The sequence below is a fragment of the Microcebus murinus genome, chromosome 22 (assembly GCF_040939455.1).
Source record: "Microcebus murinus isolate Inina chromosome 22, M.murinus_Inina_mat1.0, whole genome shotgun sequence".
In the NCBI taxonomy this organism is placed as follows: domain Eukaryota; kingdom Metazoa; phylum Chordata; class Mammalia; order Primates; family Cheirogaleidae; genus Microcebus; species Microcebus murinus.
Genome location: NC_134125.1, coordinates 6,488,003 through 6,514,326, shown reverse-complemented (window position 1 = coordinate 6,514,326; position 26,324 = coordinate 6,488,003). Strand labels below are relative to the sequence as shown.

The following is a 26,324-nucleotide window of genomic DNA, read 5'->3' as shown; positions in this document are numbered from 1 at the left end:
CCTCGGGGCAGCTGGTGCTGGCAGCTAGACTCGGAAGTTTAAAAGGCCCAGGGCTGGATGGAGCTGAGACGACAGCCAGGGAACGTGAATGATGCAGGTTCTGGGAGCCAAACCGGGGTTCAAATCTGGCCTGAGGTGCTTAGAACACTGGACTGGGCTAGCTGGAGGGCGTGAATGGGTGACTAGGTATGATGTAAGGGAGCAGCTAACCATGAACTTTCCCTCCAGATGGTTCTAGGGGAAGGGGTGGCCCTGAAGGCACTCACAGGGCAGGGGCTGGCTGGAGGAGGGGGTTTGAAGGAAAGGCGAGTGAGCCCCCCCCACACACACCCCAACACCTGCAGACACAGAAAGTTGAAGCGACTCCACTGGAACTCACCTTCCCACCCCGGAAAACATGGTACCAAACGGAAGTGCCTCCAAAATCGATGTGGAAGTCAGTGAAACAACCTTTCACGCTCATCAGACAGTACCTGTGGCACAGAGGCAGGGGACAGAAAAAAACAATTCAAGATCTCGCTCACAAGAGGTGAGCACACGGCCTGACCTGGTGCCCTTTTATAAATGCTGACGCTGGGGGATTTCTTTTTTTCTTTTTTTAAAACCCAAATCTAATTGGAGTTCCCCACAGGGGGAAGCCCCTGGGATCAGGTGACAAATCTCCCACACTGGCCACCTACCCCAGAGGCTGGGGGTGCTATGGTTTTGTTTTCAGGTTCCCGCAAGAAATGGCAATCCCCAGGCGGCTTCATTCCTTCCTCGCGGCTCCTTCCTACCCTTGCTCACCCCTACCTTACCCAAGTAAGAGGCTTCATTTCTGCTCCTTCCCTGTTCAGATACCTGCAGTTCTCCCAAGCTGCCAGCCCCCTGGGTAGCAGCTGGGCCCCCTGGAATTCAGTTGTAAACCACCTGCAGGGCTTGCCAATTACCAGTCCCTATTCATTTCCTCATTCATTCAACCAGTGGTCCAGCCCTTCATGAGCTTGGGCATTGAGGGAAACGCATGAGAATGCATAAGACCCCTGTCCCTAAGGATGTGACACTCAAAGCGGCTATGTACAGGAAAAGTTACATGACAAGACAAACTGCAACTGAGTGCCAAGTAGGCAATGTAGCTAGAAAGGAACGGGGTTATCAGCCCCAAAAGCCCACACTGCATATGATTCAATGTATAGGAAATGTCCCGGACAGGCAACTCTATAGAGACAGGGTGCAGATTAGTGGACGCCAAGGGCTGGGGTTGGGGAATGGAGAGTGACTGCTAATGAGTACAGAGTTTTATTCTGGGGTGAGAAAAATGTTCTAAAGTTGACCGTGGTTGCACAACTCTGTGAATATACCAAAAACCATCAAATTGTACACTTTTAAATGAGTGAATGGTATGTGAATTGTATCTCAATAAACCTGTTTTTAAAAAAGTAAAGAAATTAAGAGAAGGTGGGGGGAGGTGCTGGCCACACAGAGAGGGAGGGAAAGAGAGAAGGAGGCAGAGCCTGGGCCTTAGAGGCTTGGGCGGGAGAGTGCATTCAAGGGAGGGAACCCGCCCCCAGTGGCCCCCTTCTGAGTGCTAGCAAGAGCTGGGAAGCCCACCCTTCCTGCAGGAACAAGCCAAGACCCTCCCTTCTCCCCCAGCCGCTGCCCTCCTAGGAGTAGGCAAAGCTTAAGGAGGCGGGGGCACGAAGGCGGCTTTTAAGTCCAGGCCTGGCAGATGATGGGGCCAGGGACCCTTCCCTACCACTCACCCCTTCCCACAGGAGCCCCAGGGGGCATGGAGGGGCAGCCTCCCCACCGCTCATGCCCATGCTCCTTGGCACCTCTGGAGCCCCACACACATGCTTACCCCACTGACCTCTTTTCCCCGCTGCACTTTGCTTTTCCATGGTTTGGGGAAGAGGGAAGGAATGGGGAAGGGATGGGCAGGGAGGAGCCAGCTGCAAGCGGGGCAGAGATAATGGGGGGCGTGGGGCTGGGCTGGCCTGAAGGCGGAGGGCTCTGGGTGCCCCCTCCCTCTGGCTGCCTTTGCACCTCGCGTTCAGGTGGACACGGGGCTTGGCAGTATGCAGGCAGCGTGCCCCGCGTCCCTCCTCCCGATAGGCTGGAAGGAGCCTTAACCATGTGTCTGCAGGAGGCTGACAAATCAGAAGGCCTTCCCGCACATCAGAGCCCCGCTGCCTAGCAACCCCATCGGAGGGGTGTAGTTGACAGCACAGGACGCAGGCTGTCACGAAGACAGGCGCGGGCTGCGGAGCTGCCACTGGGGCGCTTAAAGTCCCGACTCTGGGCTCCACATCATCCACGCCTGAGGCACGCGTGGACCCAGCCAGGTCCCCAGCCCGAAGGCCTGGGTGACCCTCTTCTCTCCAAGGAAGGGGCTAGGGGTCCTGAAGCCCTAACCCCCCCACCCTCATGGACCACACTGGCCTCTTCTTTCTAAGCACCACTTCAAAATATTAGTCCTCATTTTCCCAAAACCATCTCTTAGTCTTGATTTTTTTTTCTTTTTTTAATCTAACCTTGCTTTCCACCCGCTCCAGGCCTCAGATGAACACAGTCTAGGGAAAACAATTTAAGTGTGTGGGGTGACCTGGCACACACAGCAGAGAGGACAGGAGCTCACCCCCTGGGCTCCAGGCCCCAGGGCTGCCTGGCCAAACTCGTCGCCCCCAGCCTGCCCACCCTCCAGCCCCCCCACCTTCCAGCCCCCCAGCCCCAACCTCCCCAGCATGTGTGGAAAATGAGAAGCTCTGCAAAGCTGGCTGCTGTGTGCAGGGAAAGTTCTCCAAGTTGAGCCTGTGTCTGGTCTGCCCTCTATGTCCGCCACCAGCATCCACCGAGGGCCCTCAGGGGGTGGGGGCTCCAGCTCCAGACCTGCCTCTCCTGGAGAGGCCCCTCCTCCTGGTGTCCCTCATTTCCTGGCTGCCAGGCCCGGGCCGCCCCTCCCACCGGGGGATCCCAAGCATTAGGGCAGCCACAGTGGCTGTGACAGGCAGGCTTTGTCCGGGCTGCAGGGGCCAGCCGACAGGCCACCCCTGGCTCGCGCTCTGCACTGACTCCGGGTCTCCCCGCTGGCTCCCGCTCACTCGCTCTGGCGTGACGCCTTTGCACTGACCTCTACAGCTTCCTCTTCCCAAGCACACCGCAGTCACATGGGCACCCCGGCTCCGTGCCACCGCCGCTAAGCTCTCCCCCGCGGCCAGCCGGCTAGCCCGGCTTCCGCCCCAGCCTCCCCAGCCTCGGCTGTCCCTGCCCAGAAAGCCACACCCCGGACCACCCCCCAGCCCAGGTGGCGTCTGTGTAGGAGGGCACCCTCCAAGTTGGAGGCTGAAAATTGGGAGCCCCAGAGCTAACCCCTTGGGGGGTTCCCGCCCCACAAGGCCCTGGCTGGCTGGGAGGAGCGTGGTAGGAGAGGTCACTGCACCTGCAGCACCAACTTTGGGGGCGGCCTGGGGGCTGCGGAGGAGGCGGCCCCGCCCCACCCTTTCCTCTCCAACTTAGCAAAACTCCCCCCACGGTCCAGGCGGCTGCCCCTCAGGCGAAGGGCTGGCGAGGGGAGGAGGGGCCGGGGAGCTGGCACGGTGGCGGGCTGGAGGTGCCAAGCGCACACACTGCGCACTCACACCCAGCCCCGGGAGACACAAAGGGCTGCTCCGCGACGCCGCCGTGCAGCCCGCGGGCGGGAGGCCACCCACACCCCGCCCCGCGCGCCACAAAGGAGCGGGGCGCCGGGGCAGCCCCGGCCCGCGGTTACCCTCGGCGGCGGCGCAGCTCCGGGGCGTCCCTTTCGGCGGCGGAGGCTCGACGCGCGCCCGGCCCCGGTGGCGACCCGAGCCGAGTCCCCTCCACGGCGCTGCCAGGCCCCGGCCGAGGACGCTGGGGCCCTCGCTCGCTGCCTTCCTTCCTCCGGGAGCCGGGCGCAGCCTGCGCTCATCCCCGCGCTGAAACTGAACACCGGCGCGGCGCGGCGGCCGCCAGGGAGGCGGAGGGAGGCCGCGGCGGCGACAGGGAAACGCGCCGGGCCAGCGCCAGGGGACGCCGCCGCCGCCCACGGCCGCCCCTCGCCCCAGCTGGGTGGGGGCACGAGGGCAGCTCTCCCCACACCCTCTCTACGGGGCAGCCACTTGGGGACCCCCGCGCCCCCATTTCCTGGGAGCGTGGACGCTGCTGGGTTGAGAACCCAGCAAAGCCACCTTCCTTAAATGTGCCCTCCAGGCACAGCTACAGAAAGGACCAGTGCTAGGAGATAGGGGTAGTTAGTGCCAGATCCCGAGTAAGGCAGCCAAGAGGTGAGGGATGTGGCTCTGACCCTGGGGCCAACAAGCTGTGTGACCTTGGGCAACTTACTTCCCCTCTCGGGGGCCCTTTCCACCTCCCTCCTAACAGCGAGGTGTCCTTAAATTCAACTCTGCATTCTGAAATGCTTTTTTGCAGCCCCTTCCCCTACCTGCCGGCTTAGTAGCTGTGTAAACCCTACATCGTAGGATTACTGTGGGAATTAGTTGAGATAAATACACATGAAGCCAAAACTATAATATGATACTTAGATTATTTAATCCAAACTTCACAACAGCCCTAGAAAGTCATTCCCAGCATTGCTCCCATTTTTCAGATAAGAAAGCCGAGGCTCAGAGGTACAGTTACTCACTCTGGTCACTAGCCTAGTAAGTGGCTGTGCTTACCCAGGCAGCCTTCCTCGGAGTCTCTCCGCCTTTCTCTGCAGATCTACCTGGCAAATCCCAACTCTAAGAAGCAGTGTCTGGAGGTTACAGCCAGACCTCAACCACTGACTTCCTGCTGAAGGAGGTGATCCAGCTCAAATCAGAAGTTCCACCCTCCAGGTCACCAGGGCCACCGCCCTGCCCTCCTCCAACCCAGCCCCCGCACCCTCCCCCCAAACCACAAGGAGGCAGGAGGCAGGGGCAGAATCAAGCTTCTCCATTCTTTGGCCAAACCCCATCTACTGGGGCTACCCATCAATATTAAAAGGTTCTAATTATGAAATGCTAATAATAATAGCTATTTACATGCATGATCTTGTTTGACCCATAAAACAACCTGATCATCCCATTTTAGGGAAGCGATTTCAAGGCAGTCAATGTCCTGGGCTATGGTGTTGCTTCTTCATGTCATTCATGGTAGAGCCCCTTCTGTTAGTGCTTCCCAAGTGGTCTGCCAAGGAGGTTAGAACAGGTGTCCTCAAACTACAGCCGGAGGGCCACATGCGGGTGTTTTTGCTTGTTTGTTTTTTTACTTCAAAATAAGATATGTGCAGTGTGAATAGGAATTTGTTCATAGTTTTTTTTTAACTATAGTCCGGCCCTCCTACGGTCTGAGGGACAGTGAACTGGCCCTGTTTTATTTTATTTTATTTTATTTTATTTTATTTTATTTTATTTTTTGAGACAGAGTCTCATTCTGTTGCCTGGGCTAGAGTGCCATGGCATCAGCCTAGCTCATAGCAACCTCAAACTCCTGGGCTCAAGCGATCCTCCTGCCTCAGCCTCCCAAGTAGCTGGGACTACAGACATGCGCCACCATGCCCAGCTCATTTTTTCTATATATATTAGTTGGCCAATTAATTTCTTTTTATTTATAGTAGAGACGGGGGTCTCGCTCTTGCTCAGGCTGGTTTCGAACTCCTGACCTCAAGCAATCCGCCCGCCTCGGCCTCCCAGAGTGCTAGGATTACAGGCGTGAGCAACCGCGCCCAGCCTGGCCCCCTGTTTAAAAAGTTTGAGGACCCCTGGGTTAGACTATAAACTCTTTGAAACTGGTTGGATTTTTTTTAGCATGTGCATGTTTTCCTATTTTAAAGAAAAGTAATAGCATTCGGAATATATTCTATCTTGGATTTGAGCACCAGTCATTGAGCCGACGTCCTTGAGCAAGAAGTTTGTCACATTTAAATAAATGGATCCAGCTGGGCTCAGTGGCTCACGCCTGTAATGCAAGCATTCTGGGAGGCCAAGGTGGGAAGATTGCATGAGGCCAAGAATTCAAGACCAGCCTGAACAAGAATGAGACCCCGTCCCTACAAAAAACAGAAAAATTAGCCAGGTATGGTGGCGCATGCCTGTAGTCCCAGCTACTTGGGAGGCTGAGGCAGGAGGATCACTTGAGCCCAGGACTTGGAGGTTGCAGTGAGCTATGATGATGCCACCGCGCTGTAGCCCAGGTGACAGAGTGAGACCCTGTCTCAAAAAAAATAAAATAAAATAAAGACGTAGGGTTAAATGAGCTAGAAGTGGAAAAGACAGGCAGGACAGCTGGACCATGATATCCACATGAGGAAATTTTTTTTTAGTAACAAACGCCTCACCTCCTCGATAGCAGGTAGTATAACCGATTCATCTGTGAAAGTGCAGCACCCAGCAACAGCCCAGTAATTATTCTACTCAGCTTTGTCACATTGGACTGCTCTTCCTTTCTGGAACTCAGCATCCCACTAGGCAGGGGCCTCTAACTGGTGGCCTTATGAAGCAAACCAGGCCCCAGATGCACTTGGTTTGGCCTGCACTTTTTTTCAATTTTAAAGGAATTTCTAAAGGCCTGCCTCAGCCCCAACAACCCCTACTACCTTACACTCACCCATTACCTGCATTGAACCACTATGACCTTCAGTTTCCTTGTCTGTAAAATGGGGATATTAGCACCTGTCTCTAGCACTGATAAAGGCCTCAAGAAGCTTTTGCGCTTCTTCACTGTTTGTCAGACAACAACAGATCATTACACCAGCAAAACTCATTTCTGCAAACCCTGTGCATTATAGGCTTAGATGAGAAGGGGGCAGACTTGCCAATCCCTTTCTGAAAAGTATTACAATACCCAGTGGTCCTAAGCGAAAAAGGTAAGCCCATGTCATAGACCCAGGAAATCGTGGAGGCTTTTAAACATGTCCACAAATTCTTTGATAGTCCTCCCTTTAAGAAGTAGAGCTTTTTGTAGGTAAGAGTTCTAGCCTGTTAACATTGCCTTTGGGCCAGGTGCGGTGGCTCACGCCCGTAATCCTAACACTCTGGGAGGCCGAGGCGGGCGGACTGCTCTAGGTCGAGTTCAAAACCAGTCTGAGCAAGAGTGAGACCCCCGTCTCTACTATAAAATAGAAAGAAATTAATTGGCCAACTAATATATATAGAAAAAAATTAGCCGGGCATGGTGGCACATGCCTGTAGTCCCAGCTGCTCGGGAGGCTGAGGCAGAAGGATCGCTTGAGCCCAGGAGTTTGAGGTTGCTGTGAGCTAGGCTGATGCCATGGCACTCACTCTAGCCTGGGCAACAAAGCGAGACTCTGTTTCAAAAAAAAAAAAGAAGTAGTGCTAAATTCCCCTCCCCTTCAGTATGGTCTGGACTTAGTGACTCACTTTTAATTAACAGACTATGACAGAAGCAAACAGTGTGTGACTTTCAAAATTATATCGTAAAAGGCACTGGGCCTTCCTCCTTGGTCTTTCTCGAACCACTCACTCTGGGGAACCCACTGCCATGTCATGAGGCCACTCAAGCAGCCCTACAGAGAGGTCCACGTGGCCAGGAACTGGGGCCTCCTGCCAACAGCCAAGTAGGGGTGCCATCTTGGAAGCGGATCCTCCTGTCCCAGTTGAGCCTTCAGATGATAGCAGCCCAGGCCTGTTTTGACACAAGCTCATAAGAGATCCTGAGCTAGAACCGCCCAGCTGACCCATTCCCAAATTCCTGACTTACAGAAACTATGAAATAATGTTTGTTGTTTTAAACTGCTAAAAATTTTTTGCAAGCTGTGAAATTTTAGGGTAATTGTTACGTATCTATAAACAACTAATGCAGGAGCACTCCAAATAATTGTCACTGTTTGTACAGTTATAAGAAATTTTCTGAGACAAAAAGTTCTATGTATCCAACAAAGAAGCACCATTTGGTCAATAGTCATTCAACCCAACCCCCTTTATCCTGCATTATGTTTTTTTTAAATACTTATCACCTCCTAAATTATATTATTCCCTTTTTTGCTTGCCTGTTTTTTCCCTCTACAACATAGGCTCCAGGAGAATGGGGACTTTGCTTTATTCACTGAAGTCCACCCACTCCTACTCCACTTAGAATAGTGTCTTGCACATAAGATAACTACTAGGTGAACATACTCTTCACATATCTTTCGTCTCGCATGAACTCCCTCCACTCCTGCCACCATCCATGGCCTTATGTATCTCAACCGAAAACCATTAAGGTTCCTAAACTCATCAAAACTGAACAGCTTAAATCTTGGAGCCAGGGAGAAAGCAGTGATGTGTTTGTATCACTTCCCTCTTCCCTACTGCAGTTCAGGTGGGCTGTCAGCTGTCTCCACTCCAGCCTAGAAGCTCTGTGATTTTTAGAAACACTGTCATTTTAATTAAATTCCACAGAACCATTCTGCAGTCTCAGAGGACTTCATCGTGGTGGGATTTTTACCTTGCTTATTACCTGATATCAGCATTCTTTTCGGCCAAACAAATGGACTATCTCCAAGGTGACAATTTCCTTCCTAACAAGGCTCAAATCCTGTAACGAATTCCCACGGCCACTGATGGGCTCTGTAAATCTCTTTGCCACACAATCCAACCAGTGCATCAAAGACACGTGGTCTTAGGAAACATGTGTGTGAGCCTCTTTTTAGATAAGACCCTAAATATGAATATATTAATAGAGCTTACTATCTAACATTATCTTTCAATAAAGTGAAGAATATAGTGACTATTTCAGGGAGGCAAGGTAGGTATTAATTACATAAGTAAAAGCCACGTCACTCAGTGCTGTCTATTTTACCTTCCTAATACACATACAATTGGACCGTCCCTCCTTTCCTCTCCTTGCTCTGTCATTCCCTCTTCTAGACCAGGTCCCCTCCTCATGTACACTTGCCCAAGCCCTTCCATCCATGCAGCAGCAGGAGCACTTTCGGGATGCAAGCTGATCACAGCCCTCTCCACTTAAAGTCTCAGAGAGAGTTGTGGCTATTCTTAGGGCAAGTGCAGACCCTCACTTGGGCTCTGTTCAGCCCCACTGGCCTTACTTCTCCAGGTCACCCTGCCCCTCCCTGCCATCCCAGGAAAGCTCTTCCAAGTCCTCTGCACCTAGGTAACCTCCTTCACTCTTCAGACCCCAGCTCGGACACCTTCCCTGACCTCCCTGCCTGAGTGAATCCCCTGCCCTAGGGGCAGCTCTGCAGCACCACCGGCCTCATCGCAGCTGTGGTCTCCATCTGTTTCTGTGATCACTGGAGTTACATCTGTCTCCCCCATAGGCTGGAAGCTCCACAAGGGCAGGAACCTCATCTGGTTTTCTCCCCTTGTACCCCGTGTACGCAGCACTCATCAGATGCTCAAGAAATAGCTGCTGAATGAATGAATGAGTGAGTGAATCAATGAGCCATCACCTGCCTCTAGCTAATCTTTGAGTCTCACAGCCTTTCTTGGAGCTCACAATTCCTTCAATACCCTTTGCACTCCTCTCCCATCTCCTCTGTCATTTTTTTTTTTTTTTTTTTGAGACAGAGTCTTGCTTTGTTGTCCAGGCTAGAGTGAGTGCCGTGGCGTCAGTCTAGCTCACAGCAACCTCAAACTCCTGGGCTCAAGCGATCCTACTGCCTCAGCCTCCCGAGTAGCTGGGACTACAGGCATGTGCCACCATGCCCGGCTAATTTTATATATATATCAGTTGGCCAATTAATTTCTTTCTATTTATAGTAGAGACGGGGTCTTGCTCTTGCTCAGGCTGGTTTTGAACTCCTGACCTTGAGCAATCCGCCCGCCTCGGCCTCCCAGAGAGCTAGGATTACAGGTGTGAGCCACGGCGCCCGGCCTCCTCTGTCATTTTAAAGCCCAGGCAGAACATCTCTTCCAGGAAGCCTTCCTGATGACACCAGCCAAATAGGATTCATCCTGTCCCTGTCACCCTCTCAGCACTAGAGGCGTACCTCAGCCTTTGTGCTACATGGCACATTCTCCAGAGAGTAGGGGCTTTTACGCTTGTTGCACCAGCAACAACACTTGTAAATTTGTGGAAAAAAAAAAAATTTACTTCCCCATCTCAGGGGCTCTGTAAGTTTTGCTGCCATCAGATGGGAAGAGAACAGAATTGAAAACAAGCCTTGTGCCCTCCCCACCTCGAGCCTGGTCTTTGCCTTTGATGAAGCTCAGATCCAAGGCATGTAAGGAGCTTCTGCTTGGAGGGGAGGAAAAATGCCTACCAAGTAATTAAACAAAGAGAGCGAGAGTGCTTGAGAGCAAAACCTCCAGCAGCCCAAGGGCCAGCACGCTGGCTTGCCTTACAAAGCCTGGCACGCAGTCTGCACTCACTATGCACTGAATGAAGGGCTGAGTGGATGAAAAGTTCACAGCCTTGAAGCTCCTGGGGGGCATTCCTGGCAGCAGGGCTGAGCAGAGAGACGCTAATGGATTCAGGCGGCGAGCCAGCACGCCAGCTCTTCTAGGAAGCCCAGAGCCATAGCCCTGCCTGGGATGGCCAGTGTCTCCTTTCCCTTTTAGAGATAGAAACACAGAGGCCTAAGCCAGGGGGAGCCCCAAAGGTGACTCCCTCCTCCCCAGACGTCTGTTACTCCAGTCCTTGAACGTGGAGGGGCTCGCAGGTGCCTCTGCTAGTGCTAAACAATCAGCCTTAGGCCTTCCTGGTCACGTTTTGAGACGTCTCTGCTATTAGACCATGGTTACCATCCCAGCCCAGTGCTAACGTCCCGCTTAGAAGGCACCGTCTAAGGTACGTCTGGTGACTAAATGGCCCCTGGGCTTTGTCTGGGAAAGGCTCTTCTGGGTGAGAGCTCCCCAGTCTCAACACCAAGGAACAAGGGAACACCAGATCCTTCCCCATCACTCGCCAGAACCAGAGTGTCCAATGTGGGCAGATGCCCCTGAAAATGCACACATTCAGAACACACTGTCATGTGGAGGGCGGAGGAGCCACATGATTGACAAGTACGCACCATCGCGTGCCTACACGCGCACCCAGATGCACACAGCGACGTCTCCCATCACTCCTCCTGCGCAGATCCCATCCCCACAGGGGAGCTGGCGGGGAGGCCACAGGGCCATCTGCATGGAGAGTCCAGCCCCAGAGCAGAAGCCAGAACCCCTGCTTCCCAAAGAAGCAAGATGCCAACCCTCCCACAGCAAGGGCCCCCATCCCTCACGTCCCAGGTGTGTCCCCAAAGGGCAAAGTCCTTCCGTTCTGAAGGGCAGCGGCTGCAAAGGGACGCTCAAACCCTCTGTCGATGGCCAGGAGCACCCCTCCCAGCTTCCCCCCGCCAGCCGAGTGGTCTTACTTCTTCACTTTTGGGTACTTCATCTCTGCAATGGCATTCGTGGCTTCTGTCTGCTTTTCTTTCAGATGCTGGGGCCACATGTTGTCCACCCAGTCCACCAGGTCTACCTGAAAGCCACATGACCGTCAGGGCTTCACTCTCCACCTCCAGGCCAGAAGCAAACACCCCGCTTTGCCCTGAGAGCCTCTGGGGCTACACCCTTCAGCTGAGCTTCCTCTCCAAGCCCACCCCTTCCTCCTGCCTCAGCCTGCACTGCGGCCAAGGCCAAAACCCTGGGCCCAATGTCCCCCAACCCAGGGGAATCAGCCTTGGCCACGCCCACACCAGCTACACCCTCCCCTTGAAAGCCACACCCACCCTGCGACAGCCACGCCCTTGGCAAGGCACAGGCAGGAAGGCAGGAAGGCAGGAAAGATGAGGGGGAAGGTGCCAGGGGAGGGGACCGCGGCCTACCACAGTCGGGCGCTTGACCAAGTGCTCCAGCTTGGTGTGGCTGAACTCCAGGCTGATGACGTTGTACAGCTTGTCCCGCTGAGCCTCGGGCGTCTCGTAGTAACGCACGAACTGGGACATGCTCATCTCCGTGCCCTTCTGGGTGTTCACGTCCATCACGTCCACCAGCCGCCGGCTCCCTGGGGGCAGAACCACACGCCGGTCACTCCTGTCAGCTTAAGGCCCGAGATCCTACATAGGAGCCCCTCATAAAACAAAATCTGCTCTTCCTCCAGGGCTCCCCATACCCCACACCCCTATTCCGTGTCTGCTTAGCTACCTCGTCCCATCGGCTTTCCTCATTGGATCAGTCTCCTCCAACCTGACTGCTCCCCTCCACCACCGCAGACTCCCTTCTAGTCTAAGATGCCCTGAGAGCTTCCTAAAGGGGTCTTGGGACTACCTCCTCCTACTCGCCCTCCACACTGTGGCCAGGGTGAGCGTTCTAAAACAGAGGCTTGACCACTCCTCTCTCTGCTTACAACCTTCAATGGCTCCCTGTGCCTTTGCACAGCACTCAAAGCCTTTCTGTTTATTCATAGCGTGAAGACAGTACTTATCTCTGCAGAAAATTAGCTGTTTGGTAGTCTCCCTGCCTCGACAGTGACACCAGCAAAGTGACCTGGCGTCTCTGAACCTCCCTGTGTCCATCTTGCCAACTCTTCTGATAGGCCAGTGGTGGAGACTAAGCCACACGATGACTCGGTACAGTGTATGGCACATAAACGAATGGCTGCCCTGTTACGCCATAGTGCTAATCCCAATTCCTAAATACCGTGCTTCCTCGTCTACTTTCTCGTCCTTCTTCCCTACTATTCTGCAAGCACTGTGAGGGCAGGAGTCTCGTCTGTCTCGCTCACCAACTCTACACCAAGTTTCTAGAATCGAGCTGGGTACATGGTAGGAGCTCAGTAAATATTTGCAGAATTAATAATGAATGTTGGATGTCCTGTCAGCATGTGACATAAGACTTCACATATGAATGATGGTTGAACAGAAGAGAGTAAGAGAGCATGCCCCCAGCTCCCCGAATCATGCAAATCCAGCCTTTCATGCCAGCAGAGAAGTGTGCCTCTCACAGCTGGCTGGAGAGAAGGGAATGGACCCTGGACAAGGAGACAGGAACCTTCCGTGATAGAACTAGAGCCCCTGCTCATCAAGAAACCCTCGAAGAAATCATGACCCTTTCTGGGACTGTTTCCTCATCTGTAAGATGGGAATAATAATAGTGTCTCCGGAATTTCAGCCAAGCTGGAAGGCATGAATAAAAAGCTAAGTGAAGTGCTCTCAAAGGGAAGAAAGCACACAGAGCAGACGCCACATGCATGGTGATGTGTTATCAAAGCTGACGCCTCCTGTGTGTTAGGACCCATAAGCATCGGAACTACAATAGGAAGCCACCACCTGGGACAGAAAGACCTCAACTACCCATGGGCTCAGTGGCACATAGATGGCCCATGGATATTCAAAAATATGTTAACAAAACAAAACAAAAAAAGAAGCCAGTGACTACCTTGTTCACAGCTACCTCAAAAGGTTATGGGTAAACCAAGCAGGGGTCAGCAAATGACAGCCCGGGAACCAAACCTAGCCCACTGCCTGTTTTTATCTGGCCCGCAAGCTACCAATGGTTTTTACATTTTTTTAATGGAGGAGGAACATTAAAAGAAGAAGACTATTTCATGATGTGAAAACTATATGCAATTCAAATTCCTACGTCTGTATATAAAGTTTTCTTGGTGCCTGGCCAAGCTCACTGGGTTACATATCATCTAGGGCTGGCTCCATGCTACAGCATACTACAGCCAGAGCTAAGCAGTTGTGACAGAGACCGAATGGGCAACAAAGCCTGACATCTGTACTCTGGCTCTTTACAGAGAAAGCTTGCAGGCCCTTGCACTAGATAAAACTCTCACGGAACTTAGATGCTGATATGGGTAATGGTCTCAGCCCGTTCACAGAACCTGTCCTGTAACAGGCCCACTGTCAATATTTGTTGAATAAATAAACACAGTGCCTTTCCCAACATAGGAACTGAATAATAAAAGTAACTCCTTAAGTGTGTAGGAGAACTTGTGTGTTACTATCTTTTGGGTTGAAGATCTAATTTTCACAACAACCCTGGGAAAGAGAGGTAAGACTGTCCCTGTTTTACAAATGAGGAGACCAAGGCCCAGAGATAAAGTGACTGGCTCAAGTCTCCCAGAACACACTCTTCCTATCAGTGATGATCATTACCATTTGCTGAGCACATCAGCACAGGCGAGCTCTCAGCACGGGTCATCTCATTTTAATTCATCATGGTCACAGCTAGGAAGAAGAACTTCAATGATACCCATTTGACAGAGGAGACACTGAGCCTTGGACAACAAACATGCCCGGGGATCCCCAGGTAGCAAGTGGCAGAGCTGGGATTTGAAGCCAATTCAGCCCAGGTTCTTCTGTCATCCCCTGAAGACTGAATCCTGATCACATGCTAAGGTTGAAAAGTGATCCCAGACTTCGGTGGTTGGCTCCCACCCCACGGATCCCAGGAAGCCAGGAGAAGCGCTTTGTTTCTGCATCGGGAGTGCAGATCCACCAGGGGGCATCCCTGACTTTTGCTGGGTATTCTCTCTGGCCTTGATCTTGGCAGTGCTGGCTCCTTCCTCACCAAAGGGCACCAGAAACAGGTGGGCTCCATTCAGGCATTCTGGGAGGCCCAACTGACGGAGACCCTGCTGTCAGAGCCCCAACCCCTTGCCCCTCTCAAGCCAGCCTCCCACCCCCGCTCGCTTCTCCTCCCTAACCTTGCTCAAAGTCATGTCTGCAAAGCTCCCTGTGCAAGGAGGTCTACTGGGCAGGCAGGAGGTGGGATGAAGAGCACTAAAGTCACAGCCCGAGTCATGGAAGTGAGCACTGAAGGCCAAGCTCAGCTGCCCCTGCAACACAACATGAAAACTTCGGTACCTCAGGCCTCGTGGCTTCTCTGAATATCAGTTTCCCCATCTGTAATGTGGGGACAAAAATAGTAGCCAGCCCAGGGGCTGTCCTGAGATTTAAATGACTTCATGTACTTCACATCCACATAAAGTTGCCCACAGACAGGTAGAGTTACCTAGTTGGCCAGTTTCATCTGAAATGACAGGTGGAGAAAGGGAGGAGGGGGAAGTTTAGGGACCTGCCTAATGTCACAGCCAGTTAAGTCTCTGCCTGTCAGTCCCAATGGACTGACCACTGAGGATCCTAAAACATAACCAGGATGGTAATGGGTGTGGGGGTTCGGGGGAGGCGATGAAAACATTCTACAATTGACGGTCGTAAAGGTTGCACAGCTCTGTGAATATACTAAAAACCAGTGGAGTATACACATTAAATGGGTGAATTGTGTGGCATGTGAGTTATAGCTCAATAAAATTGTTTTTAAAAATGGAGGTTCGGCTGGGCACAGTGGCTCACACCTGTAATCCTAGCACTCTGGGAGGCCAAGGCAGGTAGATCACTCAAGGTCAGGAGTTGGAGACCCGCCTGAGCAAGAGCGAGACCCCCGTCTCTACTAAAAATAGAAAGAAATTAATTAGACAATTAAAAATATATAGAAAAAATTAGCCGGGCATGATGGTACATGCCTATAGTCCCAGCTACTTGAGAGGCTACGGCAGAAGGATTGCTTGAGCCCGGGAGTTTGAGGTTGTTGTGAGCTAGGCTGACGCCACAGCACTCTAGCCTGAGTAACAGAGTAAGACTCTGTCTCAAAAAAGAAAAAAAAAAGAGAAAAAACAGTTGTGGGATTAGCTGATCCACATTGAGTGGTGGATGAGTAGAGGTGGCTCCCTCCGTCCCTACCCCCGGGCCAAACTTCACTTCCCTCTATTCTGCTCACAGGTTTTGGCTACCTACCTACCCACCTGGAGGGGCACTGGGCATTGAACTGCATTCCCCCAAAGGATATGTTCAAGCCCTAAAACCTGGTACCTATGAATTCACCCTTATTGGAAAAAGGGTCTTTGCTGATATGATGGAGCTAAAATAAAGTCATGCTGGATTAGGGTGGGCCCTAATCCTAATCTCTTACAAAACAAGGGAAATGTAGACACACACAGAAGGAAGGCAGCCACGTGAAGCTGCAGGCAGAGGCAGGACTGCCACATCTCCAAGCCCAGGACTGCCAAACACTCCCAGCAAGCACCGGACACTGGAGGAGGCAGGAAGGAGCCTCCCCTGGAGCCTGCAGAGGGAGTGTGCCCTGCAGACACCTTGAAATTGGACTTCTGGCCTGCAGACCTGTGGGAGAGTCAACTGCTGTGGGTTCAAGCCACCCACTTTGTGGTACTTTGTTGCACAGCCTAGGAGCGAATCCAAGAGCTGATGAGAGAATTACCGGGTAAACCTACATGCTCCAAATACACAGGCAGGAAGGGGCTGTCGCCTCCCCGACGAAGCTAGTACTAGCTGATCACCGGCACACGCCCTCGTAACTAAACCACATAGTTTACCTAGAAGCTTCACAAACAGAAAAATGTCATGCACGGGTAACCTCATACCACTTCTTTCTAAATACTGTACGTCTTTGTTGTCTGTTTCTTGTCTTTCTCCCCTACTACTCCAGACGCGCTGTGAGGGCAGGAGCTTTGTCGGTCTTGCTTGGTACTCAGTCCCCAAGTTTCTAGAACCGAGCCTAGCACACACTAAGTGCCCACTAAATTGTTGTTGAATGAATAAATGAGTGTCATTATTTACTTTTATATCCTGTCTGGCATACGACATGTGACTTCACATATAAATGACAGCTGAATTGAAGAAAAGACCTGGGGGTGTCCAGAGTGGGTATGTGACACTGTGCCCGTAGCAGGGAAGATGAGCTCTGCACGCGGAAGACACCTGGGAGTCCTGGGTGGCCAGGAGCTACAGCCCAGGGACAACGTGACTGAACACGGAAGGGCGGGTGTGTGTGCAGAAGGCCTGTGTTTACCGTCTTGCTCACTAACCAGGCGTCCCGACACACCGTTGCCCTCCCTGGCTACCATGCATCCCCTGCCCTCCCTGCCCTCTGCTCCTTTGCAACTTTCCACATCACAGAAGCCACTTGGAACCGGCACTGGGAGACTCCTGGCCAGGCCAAGGTCCCCAGCTGACCCCACCTCGGCCTGCCCCGCCCTCTGATCAAAGGGAGTCAGGACTTGGAGCGTCTTCACTCAGCCACGTTCCTTCTCTCCTTCCCAAAACCAGGGCGGGGCTGTGGGCAACAGCTGGGGCCAAAGGCAGAGGAGGGAGGGTGCAGGGGAGAAGCCCAAGGGGGAGAGGCCAAGTGACTGTATTAGGAGCGGAAGGTTGGGACACTTGGTTCTAAGAATAGCTTTCTTGGTATGCTGGGACCTCCGTCCAGCTCCCCAGGTGTCCTGGAAGGGGTAGGTGTGAGAGCCGAGGGAGAAATAGGCGAAGTCAGTTCTGCTGGGTGCCTGGGCTCCATGGCCCCGCTCTCCAGGGAAACACAACACACCAGGAACCTGCCAACACAACACTGCTGAGGTCCAGCACCCAGGGGACGGTGGGACGCACAGACATGACAGTACACTTCCAGGGAGAGGGGATGATATCGGCAGAGTGAACCACCGACTGGCTTTGAAATCGGACGCATCTGGGGTAAGGACCAGCTCTGAACCAAACAGCAGACAAGGGGAAGTTTCTCTCCACAGATACATTCTGGCCAATAAGTGACTAAAGAATGACAGAATTAGACCATCACTACCTCGCAGCCACTGATGAACTAAGGGAGCCAGACGGTGAGCACCCATGGCTGCCAACATCAGAGAGAATGAGAGACGACCCCACCTGCGCGCCTGCCGACAGAAAAGTAGGACACCAAGTGGGAAGTAGTCTTGCCAGAAATCATCAATGGGTGAATAAATGAATGAATGAGTGTGCGTGTGTAGGGAGAGAGAGATAGACACCTTGAATTTACATCCAACCACCAATTTACAGGAACTACGCAAGAAGGAGGGACACAACGCCAAGGAAATGCCACCGGAAAATCCACATGATGGAAAACTCTACAGGTCAAACGACATGACTTCTTGGAGGAGATGGAGGGAGAACCCAGAGAGTAAAAGAAAGTCATCTCAACCTATCACAATGTACGGACCTTAATTACATTCTCATACAACTGTGGGAAAAAAAAAGGTCAGCACAGGGGCTGACACCTGTAATCCCAGGACTCTGGGAGGCTAAGGCACGAAGAAGGATCACTTGAAGCCAGGAGTTTCAGACCAGACTAGGCAAGACCCTGTTGCTACAAAAGATAGAAAAAGGCAGGGCGCGGTGGCTCACGCCTGTAATCCTAGCACTCTGAGAGGCCAAGGCGGGCGGATTGCTTGAGGTCAGGAGTTCAAAACCAGCCTGAGCAAGAGTGAGACCCCCATCTCTACTAAAAATAGAAAGAAAGGCCGGGCATGGTGACTCACACCTGTAATCCTAGCACTCTGGGAGGCCGAGGCAGATGGATTGCTTGAGGTCAGGAGTTTGAAACCAAAAAAAATTGAAAAAGAAAATAACCGGGCATGGGGGTATGCACTTGTGGTCCCAGCTACTTTTGGGGAGGCTGAGGCAGGAGGATTGCTTGAGCCCATGAGTTCAAGGCTGCAGTGAGCTATGACCATGCCACTGCACTCCAGCCTACGTGACAGAGCAAAACCCTGTCTCTAGAAAACAAAAATTTTTTTTTTTGAGACAGAGTCTTGCTTTGTTGCCCAGGCTAGAGTGAGTGCCATGGCGTCAGCCTAGCTCACAGCAACCTCAAACTCCTGGGTTCAAGCAATCCTGCTGCCTCAGCCTCCCGAGTAGCTGGGAGAACAGGCATGCGCCACCATGCCTGGCTAATTTTTTTCTCTATATATTAAGTTGGCCAATTAATTTCTTCCTATTTATAGTAGAGATGGGGTCTCGCTGTTGCTCAGGCTGGTTTCAAACTCCTGGCCTTGAGCAATCCACCCACCTCGGCCTCCCAGATTGCTAGGATTACAGGCAGGAGCCACCGCACCCGGCCAAAAAAATTTTGGGGGGTAACATTTATGCTATATATGAAACAACTGGAGATTTGATCAAGTATGAATATGAATATTTAGCGATTTTAAGGAGCTGTTTTTAAAAGACATGGTGTGATTATGGTATTATGATTATGTTTTTAAAAATTCCCTCTCATTGAGAACTATATTCTGAAGACTTTGTGTATGGAGGGGTATGATGTCTGGATGTGCTTCAACTATTGCAGGAGAGGAGGAAGTGGAAGGGGACATGATGAGACAGGGTTGACCATGCACTGGTGGCAGGGCCAGGTGCTGGGGACAGGGAGTTCATTTCACTTTCTGTTGACTCTTGTTAATATTTTTTAAATTCTCTATAATAAAAAGTCTAAACACAAAAAATTCCCAGCTCTGATACTTACTAGCTCCATGGCTTAAGGAACCCATTTAACCTTTCTAGACGTGGAGGGTATGTGTAAAATGGGAGTGTTAATGTTGGGCTTAATACAATGTCTGGCACACGGTAGGGTCTGTAACACACATAGCAACTGGCCACAGAGCAGGTCTGGGGCTGCAGACAGAACCACGAATACGAAGTGAGGAGGTGTTCCAGTTGGACAGAAAGGGAAAAAGAGCTTCCTCCCCTGCATGTGGACTTCTCAGGCACCCAAACTTTAAGGACCAGCCAGCGCAGGCCCATCCGGGCTCTTACTGTCCCGTGAAGAACCAGGCAGGAGGCTGGGGCACCTGACTTTTTCCCATCACTGGTGGCCCTCAGGAACCACAGAATGAACCATGGGGGCCTCAGGGGCACCCAGGATGGTGACAAGAGCCCTGGACTGAGCTCTAGTCCCAGCAACCCCAAATGACCCTTCCCTAGGCCTCAGTTGCCTCGCGTTTATACTTTTTTTCTTTGCCACAGAACTCTTTCTTCCATGAAAGCTTTGACAAGAGCCTAATACATAAATAAAAACAAGCAGCCTGGGCTGCAGCAGCGGGCAAGGGGTGCTCAGAAATCAGACTCGGATTCCTGGGATTTCCCTTTGAAAACCACCGGGTTTGGGTATTTTTAGGTCCTTTCCCAGGGCTGACACACTGATTTTTAGTCTAGTTCCCCTGAATCCTCAGATCAGTTCCCTTAAATGTGACCTGAGGGTATGTTGGGGGTTGGGGCAAGAGACGCAGAGGCTTGCCCAAGGAGCAAGCGGGGACACTGAGGGCCTGCCAGTCCCTTTCGGCCTGAGCTGGGAGATTAAGAACTCACTGTCCACCATCTCAGGTTCCCGGTCTGATCTGCCACAGAGGCAAAGGGGGCCTGGACTTGTGGGCCCGGTCTCAGAGCAAGAGGCTCAGCACCAGGGAGGAGGCAAGGGCTCCAAAGGGACAGAAGGGACAGATTGGTGCCAAGAATGGAATGCAGCCCACCAAGCTTTTAGGAGCAGCCACCGTAAAGCAGGTGACAGGGACAAGCTGCCCTTTGGAACCCATGAGAGAACCACACTGCTGCAGCTCTCAGGCCCCCGAAGTCAATGGGTTACAGGAGAAACTTTCCACCTGGGAGTGGTGCCTGCAGTTCCTAAGTAGGCCAACCGCCTCCTCCCTCCCTCTCCCTCCTCCCTCCGGGTCGCATCCGTGCTCTGGGCTCCCAGGCTGCACACGCTTCCAACAGATTCCAGCTGCGGAAATTAATCCGTGGCCCCGTGGCCCTTGCTTTGAAGGCTCCATCAGTCAGCCCCAAGAGCCGTGGGCCTGGGGCCAGGAGGAGGCTGCTCAAAGTCACCTTGAAGGCTCATGTGAAGTGCACGTACACAGGCAGTGCCCTAAACTCCCTTTGAGCGAGCCCTGCTCTCCGGAAGGTACACGGAACTGTTCCACCTCACAGTTCTGGAACTTTCTCTATCATCCAGTTACTAGATTGTTTTTTATTCTGCTCCTTGGGAGCATCTCCTCATCCATCTCCCAGAAGCAGCATCTATTAGCCAGAGCACTAGCCATGGGTTCGAATCCCACGCCACTCCACTATTTCTAGAAATAGCCTTGGGTATATCCCTGAACCTCTCTGGGCCTCAGGTTCCTCATTTTTAAAGTAGTGAACATAGGACCAGACATACTGACCTGACACAATCTTTTTTTCTTTTTTAGATTCAGGGTCTTGTCATCCAGGCCGGAGTGCAGTGGCACGAACACAGCTCATTGTAACCTCAAATTACTGGGCTCAAGCGATCCTCTCCCTTCAGCCTTCTGACCTCCTGAGTAACTTAACTACTATAGGTGCATACCACCACACTCAGTTAATCTTTAATCTTTTTTTTTTTTTTTTTTAATAGAGACAGGGTCTTGCTCTGTGTCCCAGGCTGAAGTGCAGTGGCCTGACCATAGCTTACTGCAACTTCCAACTCCTGGGCTCAAGTGATCTTCTTGCCTCAGCCTCTCCAGTAGCTGAGACTACAGGTGTCTACCACCACACCTGGTTGATTTTTCTATTTTTTTGTAGAGACAAAGTCTCACTATGCTGCTCAGGCTGGTCTCAAACTCCTGGCCTCAAGCAATCCTCCCACCTAGGCCTCCCAAAGTGCTGCGATTACAGGTGTGAGCTACCTCTCCCAGCCTTGACACAATTATGAAAAGCACTTTGTAAACTTAAAAGCAGAGGTCCTCTTGGGGACATGGTCCCAAACTGAAGGTGCAAGGGTGTAGGGAAGGGGAAACCCCAAGGCTGAGAGTCACTGCACAACATGGGGCAAGTCTCTCCCCAGATCTAGGGCTCATATTCCTCCTTGTGAAATAAAAGCATGGATGCCATGGTCCCCGGGTCGTCCCTAAGCACTAATACCTTCTGGTTCCTCAGTACTGTCCTCTGCGCTCTAGGCTCAAGACCCCGACACACATAGACAGATGGGCCTAAGACTAACAAATCAAGGCTAAAACCAGTCAGGCCAGAAAATGAGAAAAGATCCCCAAGCCAACACCAACAAGGACGTCTGGAGTATGAGACACCCAGAGTCAGCCACAGGACTGTGCAGAACAAGTTAACAGAAGAAGCTCTACGGTCAGACCCACACCGGCTAAATCTCAGCTCTTCCACACACTGGCTTTTTGACCATGGACAAGCAACTCTGAGCCTCAGTTTTGACATCTATAAAATGGGCACAGCAATAAACAGGGTTTTATGTGGATCAGACAAAATAATACAGGAGAGGTCCCTGGGTCATAATAAGAACTTAGTGAACAGCAGCTAATGCTGTTATTTATGTTTTAAGGAGCTACCCACATGAACGGTGATTCGTTTTAGGAAGAACAGTGGGCAGGAGCGAGTATAGTTCCCCTAGGCTCCTAGAACAAACAATTAAGATTTTGATTTCAGAGCACTCAGCTTTCCAGGAACAGGGAAGTAGAACAAATCAGTGAAGTGGGTGAAGAGAAAATGTAAGAGACAGCATAACTGACACCCTCCTCACTCGGGACCTGTGACTCTCATCTCCCTTCCATCCTTACTTACATCTTTCCCGTCCAAGGGCCAATCAGGTCCGACACTGCTCAGCTTGTGAGATCACATAGGAATGATCATACAGAGCAGTAGGGCCATGGCCAGAGACCTCCCTCCTTGCATAGCTATCTGTCCTGCCAGTTGGATGATGCCTCCCTGACCTACCTGTCCAACCCTGACTTCTCTCCTGGGCTCAAGTTCAATGTGACCAGAACCAAACATGTCTATACCCACCCCAACCCAAGGTGCTTTTCCTCTGGGATCTATAATTAAGAGAAGTTTCATCTTCCCCAATCACTGAAATTAGAACCCACATTTGAATCTGATATACTATCTGGGCAACTCAAAAGTCACTTTTCTCCAGGCCTCCGTTTTTCCCATCTGTGAAATGGCAAAGTAGGACTAGAAGGACTCTTTTTTTTTTTTTTTTTTTGAGACAGAGTCTCATTCTGTTGCCTGGGCTAGAGTGCCATGGTGTCAGCCTAGCTCACAGCAACCTCAAACTCCTGGGCTCAAGGAATCCTTCTGCCTCAGCCTCCCAAGTAGCTGGGACTACCAGCATATGCCACCATGCCCGGCTAATTTTTTCTATATATTTTTAGTTGGCCAATTAATTTCTTTCTATTTTTAGTAGAGACAGGGTCTTGCTCTTGCTCAGGCTGGTATTGAACTCCTGACCTTGGGTGATCCACCTGCCTTGGCCTCCCAGAGTCCTAGGATTACAGGCATGAGCCACTGAGCCCGCCTGTAGAAGAACTCTTAAGACCCCTTCTTGAGTTTAAAATTTTAAAAGTCTATAATTTTTGTTTGTTTATTTGTTTTGATCTGTAAAATTTTATTAAGCAATAGCTGGACAACTCTTCCAACTTCAAATCATCAAGAAAAAAATAAGATTAATCCATCTCAATAATAAAGACAGAAAATAATTTGGACAAACCACATTTTGAATGCAAACCATTAATACCTTCTAGAAGCCTCCTGCACAATCTAATACACAAAATACATAAGAGAGGCAAGTAAGGGTGAGCTTATTAAAATGCAATTGGGAATCTCAACAGATCTTGCTTGGAAAGTAAAACAAAGCAGGATGCTGAATTAAAAACATTAGAGGAATTGAGCTGTACAAAGCAGTGCATACCATTCCCCAGGTTTAGACAAGAACATGCTGGTGATCTTGTTTGGTCTGGGACCTATGCACCTGCATTGCTCACTTACAGTTAAAAGAAAAAAAAAAGGAAAAAGAAAATGCCAGTAGTAATAAACTCAGAAATTATGTCCAAATTTACAGTACCAAAATAATGCATTTATAAAAAAATGAAAAACAATACCCCTTTGGTAAATAATACAGTGCCTTTTTCAGTCAAACTCAAAACCCATGCTTTTCTACAACACGAAAAAAAAATTTTTATCTACAATAAACGAGATCTTAGGACCCTACCCCTCCCCTTAAAAAGAACTGTAAACAGAAAATGTAGATACAAGTAAAGTTACAGGAAAATTGCACAAAGCCAAAGAAAATGAAAACAAAATAAGCCACAACCCTTCATAGTTTTATCAGCCGGAAATAAGTAAATCCACAAATGTGAAGAGTTTTGAGTTGTGTGCTATTACAAACATCCCAGGAACTCAAATGACAGTTTTAACACATTTTGTCTCAACTAACTTTGTTCACAACCACTGACTTGGCCAAGTGATACATGGCCCACACAGGGACACATGGGTTCCTTTCTCATAGTTGCTGGGTGAAAACTTTCTATTTCCAGAAACTCCTAATGCTCCCATCTAGCACAGGGCCAGACACGATACAGACACCCAGAACAGCCGTGAGGGAAGGGAGAGTGGAAGAGGAGGAGGAGGAAAAGGAAGAGGAAGCCGTGACATGAGCTTTGGAAACACCAGAGCTGGGACCATTCCTGGTATCACTCAGTGTGATTTGCTCCCTCTGAGCCTCAGATCCCTCACCTACGTCATAAGATTACTGCTGATGACAAAGTGATGTCATATGGTAAACATTCAATAAAAGATAGGTGGTTGTTACTATAACTGCATGAATAAATGAATACTGAATGAAGTAATTTATCATTAAGATTTTTCAAGAAAAGGGGCCAAAGAAAGTATTAGTTGGCTTGGATACCCTCATTAGAGAGAAATCCAATAAAGAAATATTATGCAAGATCCCAGAGCCATGGGCCACCCATCCCTCAATGACATCAGTATGGACAGTGAATGGGGACCTAGCATGTTATGGCTATCTTTGGCCAGGTTTATTTTTTTTATTTTTTTTTTTTTTTATCACTATCCTGGCAGTGGTAGTCTTTGGCCAGGTTTAAAGCACCTTCAGAAGCAAATAGAATTCTCTCTTTCTCAGACCCTTTATCCCTTCAAACCCCAATCCCTAGATGTAAAAATACCCCAGTATTTTTAGTGAAGTATCCAGGACAAAGACCCTGGGGAGTATAGGGGAGGGACAGGGTCATGCAACTCCACCCCGACCTTAGGTACCGAATTGGTCTGGTGGAAAAACCTAGTTCTTTTTTTTTTTTTTTTTTTTTGAGACAGAGTCTCGCTTTCTTGCCTAGGCTAGAGTGAGTGCCGTGGCGTCAGCCTAGCTCACAGCAACCTCAAACTCCTGGGCTCAAGCGATCCTCCTGCATCAGCCTCCCGAGTAGCTGGGACTACAGGCACAAGCCACCATGCCCGGCTGATTTTTATATATATATATATTAGTTGGCCAATTAATTTCTTTCTATTTTTATGGTAGAGACGGGGTCTCGCTCAGGCTGGTTTTGAACTCCTGACCTTGAGCAATCCGCCCGCCTCGGCCTCCCAGAGTGCTAGGATTACAGGCGTGAGCCACCGCGCCCGGCCGAAAAACCTAGTTCTGAGTCCACATTCTGTGAATGTGCCACCATGTGATGCCGGCAAGGGGCCAAAGTCCCTGGGGTTCCAATTCCTCATGAAACAGAAGAACAACATTTTTGGCAACCACCATCATAATAACTGATTCAGGCAAGAATCAACAATAGATGTTAAACCCGTGGGGTGAAAGGTTATTGAGGAACAGGTTACTCACAGTGGCAAAGCACCTCCCAAAGATTATGTATTAGTAACGAATGGAGAAAGGCACAATAGACCAATCTATTAATAACAGGTAACCAACCACCTTAACAAAGTGATCAAGCTTAACCATTATTAGGTCCCCATAATGGGGCCCAGTAACAGCATGTGCCTCCTCATGATATGATGTCATATACCAGCAGGGTGCATGACATCATATCGTACATGTCCTGTGGACATACCAGCAGTCCCCAACCTTTTTGGCACGAGGGACCGGTTTCATAGAAGACAAGTTTTCCACGGATGGGGGTGGAGAGGTGGTAGGCAGAGCTCGGGAGGTGATAAAAATGAAGGAGAACGGTTGTAAATGCAGATGCTGCATGGCACCTCCCCCAACTCTTGGTTCCTAATTTTTATGGAAGACAATATTTCCATGGATCGGGGGATGGGGAGGTGGTTGTTGGGAAGAGGTGGGGGCTCTGTGGCCGAGGGTTTAGAGACTGCGGTCATACACTGAGAAAGACACAGGCATCACCTGTATAATCTTCCTGCCAAACACATGTAACCTGAATGGACTCATCAAAAAGCAATGAGACAAATTCCAATCAAAGGACATCTGCAAAACAATGGGACTAGTCATTTCAAAAATGTTTAACTCATAACCCCCTGCCAAAAAAAAAAAAAAGACTCGGGAAAGTTTTTAGGATGGTGGTGATAAAAAAGACATGGCAATAAATTCAATTTGTGATCTTTACTTGCATGCCAGATCAAAAGCAAAAGGAGGGCCAGGTGAGGTGGCTCACGCCCTGTAATCCTATAATCCTAGCAATCTGGGAGGCCAAGGCGAGAGGATCGAGAGGATCGTTTAAGCTCAGGAGTTTCAGACCAGCCTGAGCAAGAGCAAGACCCCGTCTCTACTAAAAAAATAGAAAGAAATTAGCTGGACAACTAAAAAAAAATATATATATATATATATAAAATATATATATGTAAACTAGCT

General features: G+C 50.5%; 1 protein-coding gene across 4 annotated transcripts in view; it reads right to left on the bottom strand.

Moving 5' to 3' along the window:
- Nucleotides 1-26,324, bottom strand: part of KDM2B (lysine demethylase 2B) — a 127,337-nt gene that overhangs the window by 87,126 nt on the left and 13,887 nt on the right. For 2 of the 4 annotated variants that reach the window (XM_012782279.3, XM_075996528.1), the window contains 3 exons: nucleotides 11,744-11,922; nucleotides 11,291-11,397; nucleotides 380-473 (listed from right to left, as the gene is read on the bottom strand). In XM_012782279.3, coding sequence (XP_012637733.1) covers nucleotides 380-473; nucleotides 11,291-11,397; nucleotides 11,744-11,922 — 380 coding nt within the window. Of the gene's footprint in view, nucleotides 1-379; nucleotides 474-3,109; nucleotides 3,652-3,748; nucleotides 3,953-11,290; nucleotides 11,398-11,743; nucleotides 11,923-26,324 lie in introns of those variants that run through there. The other 2 variants (XM_075996530.1, XM_075996529.1) reach the window with 2 other exon arrangements.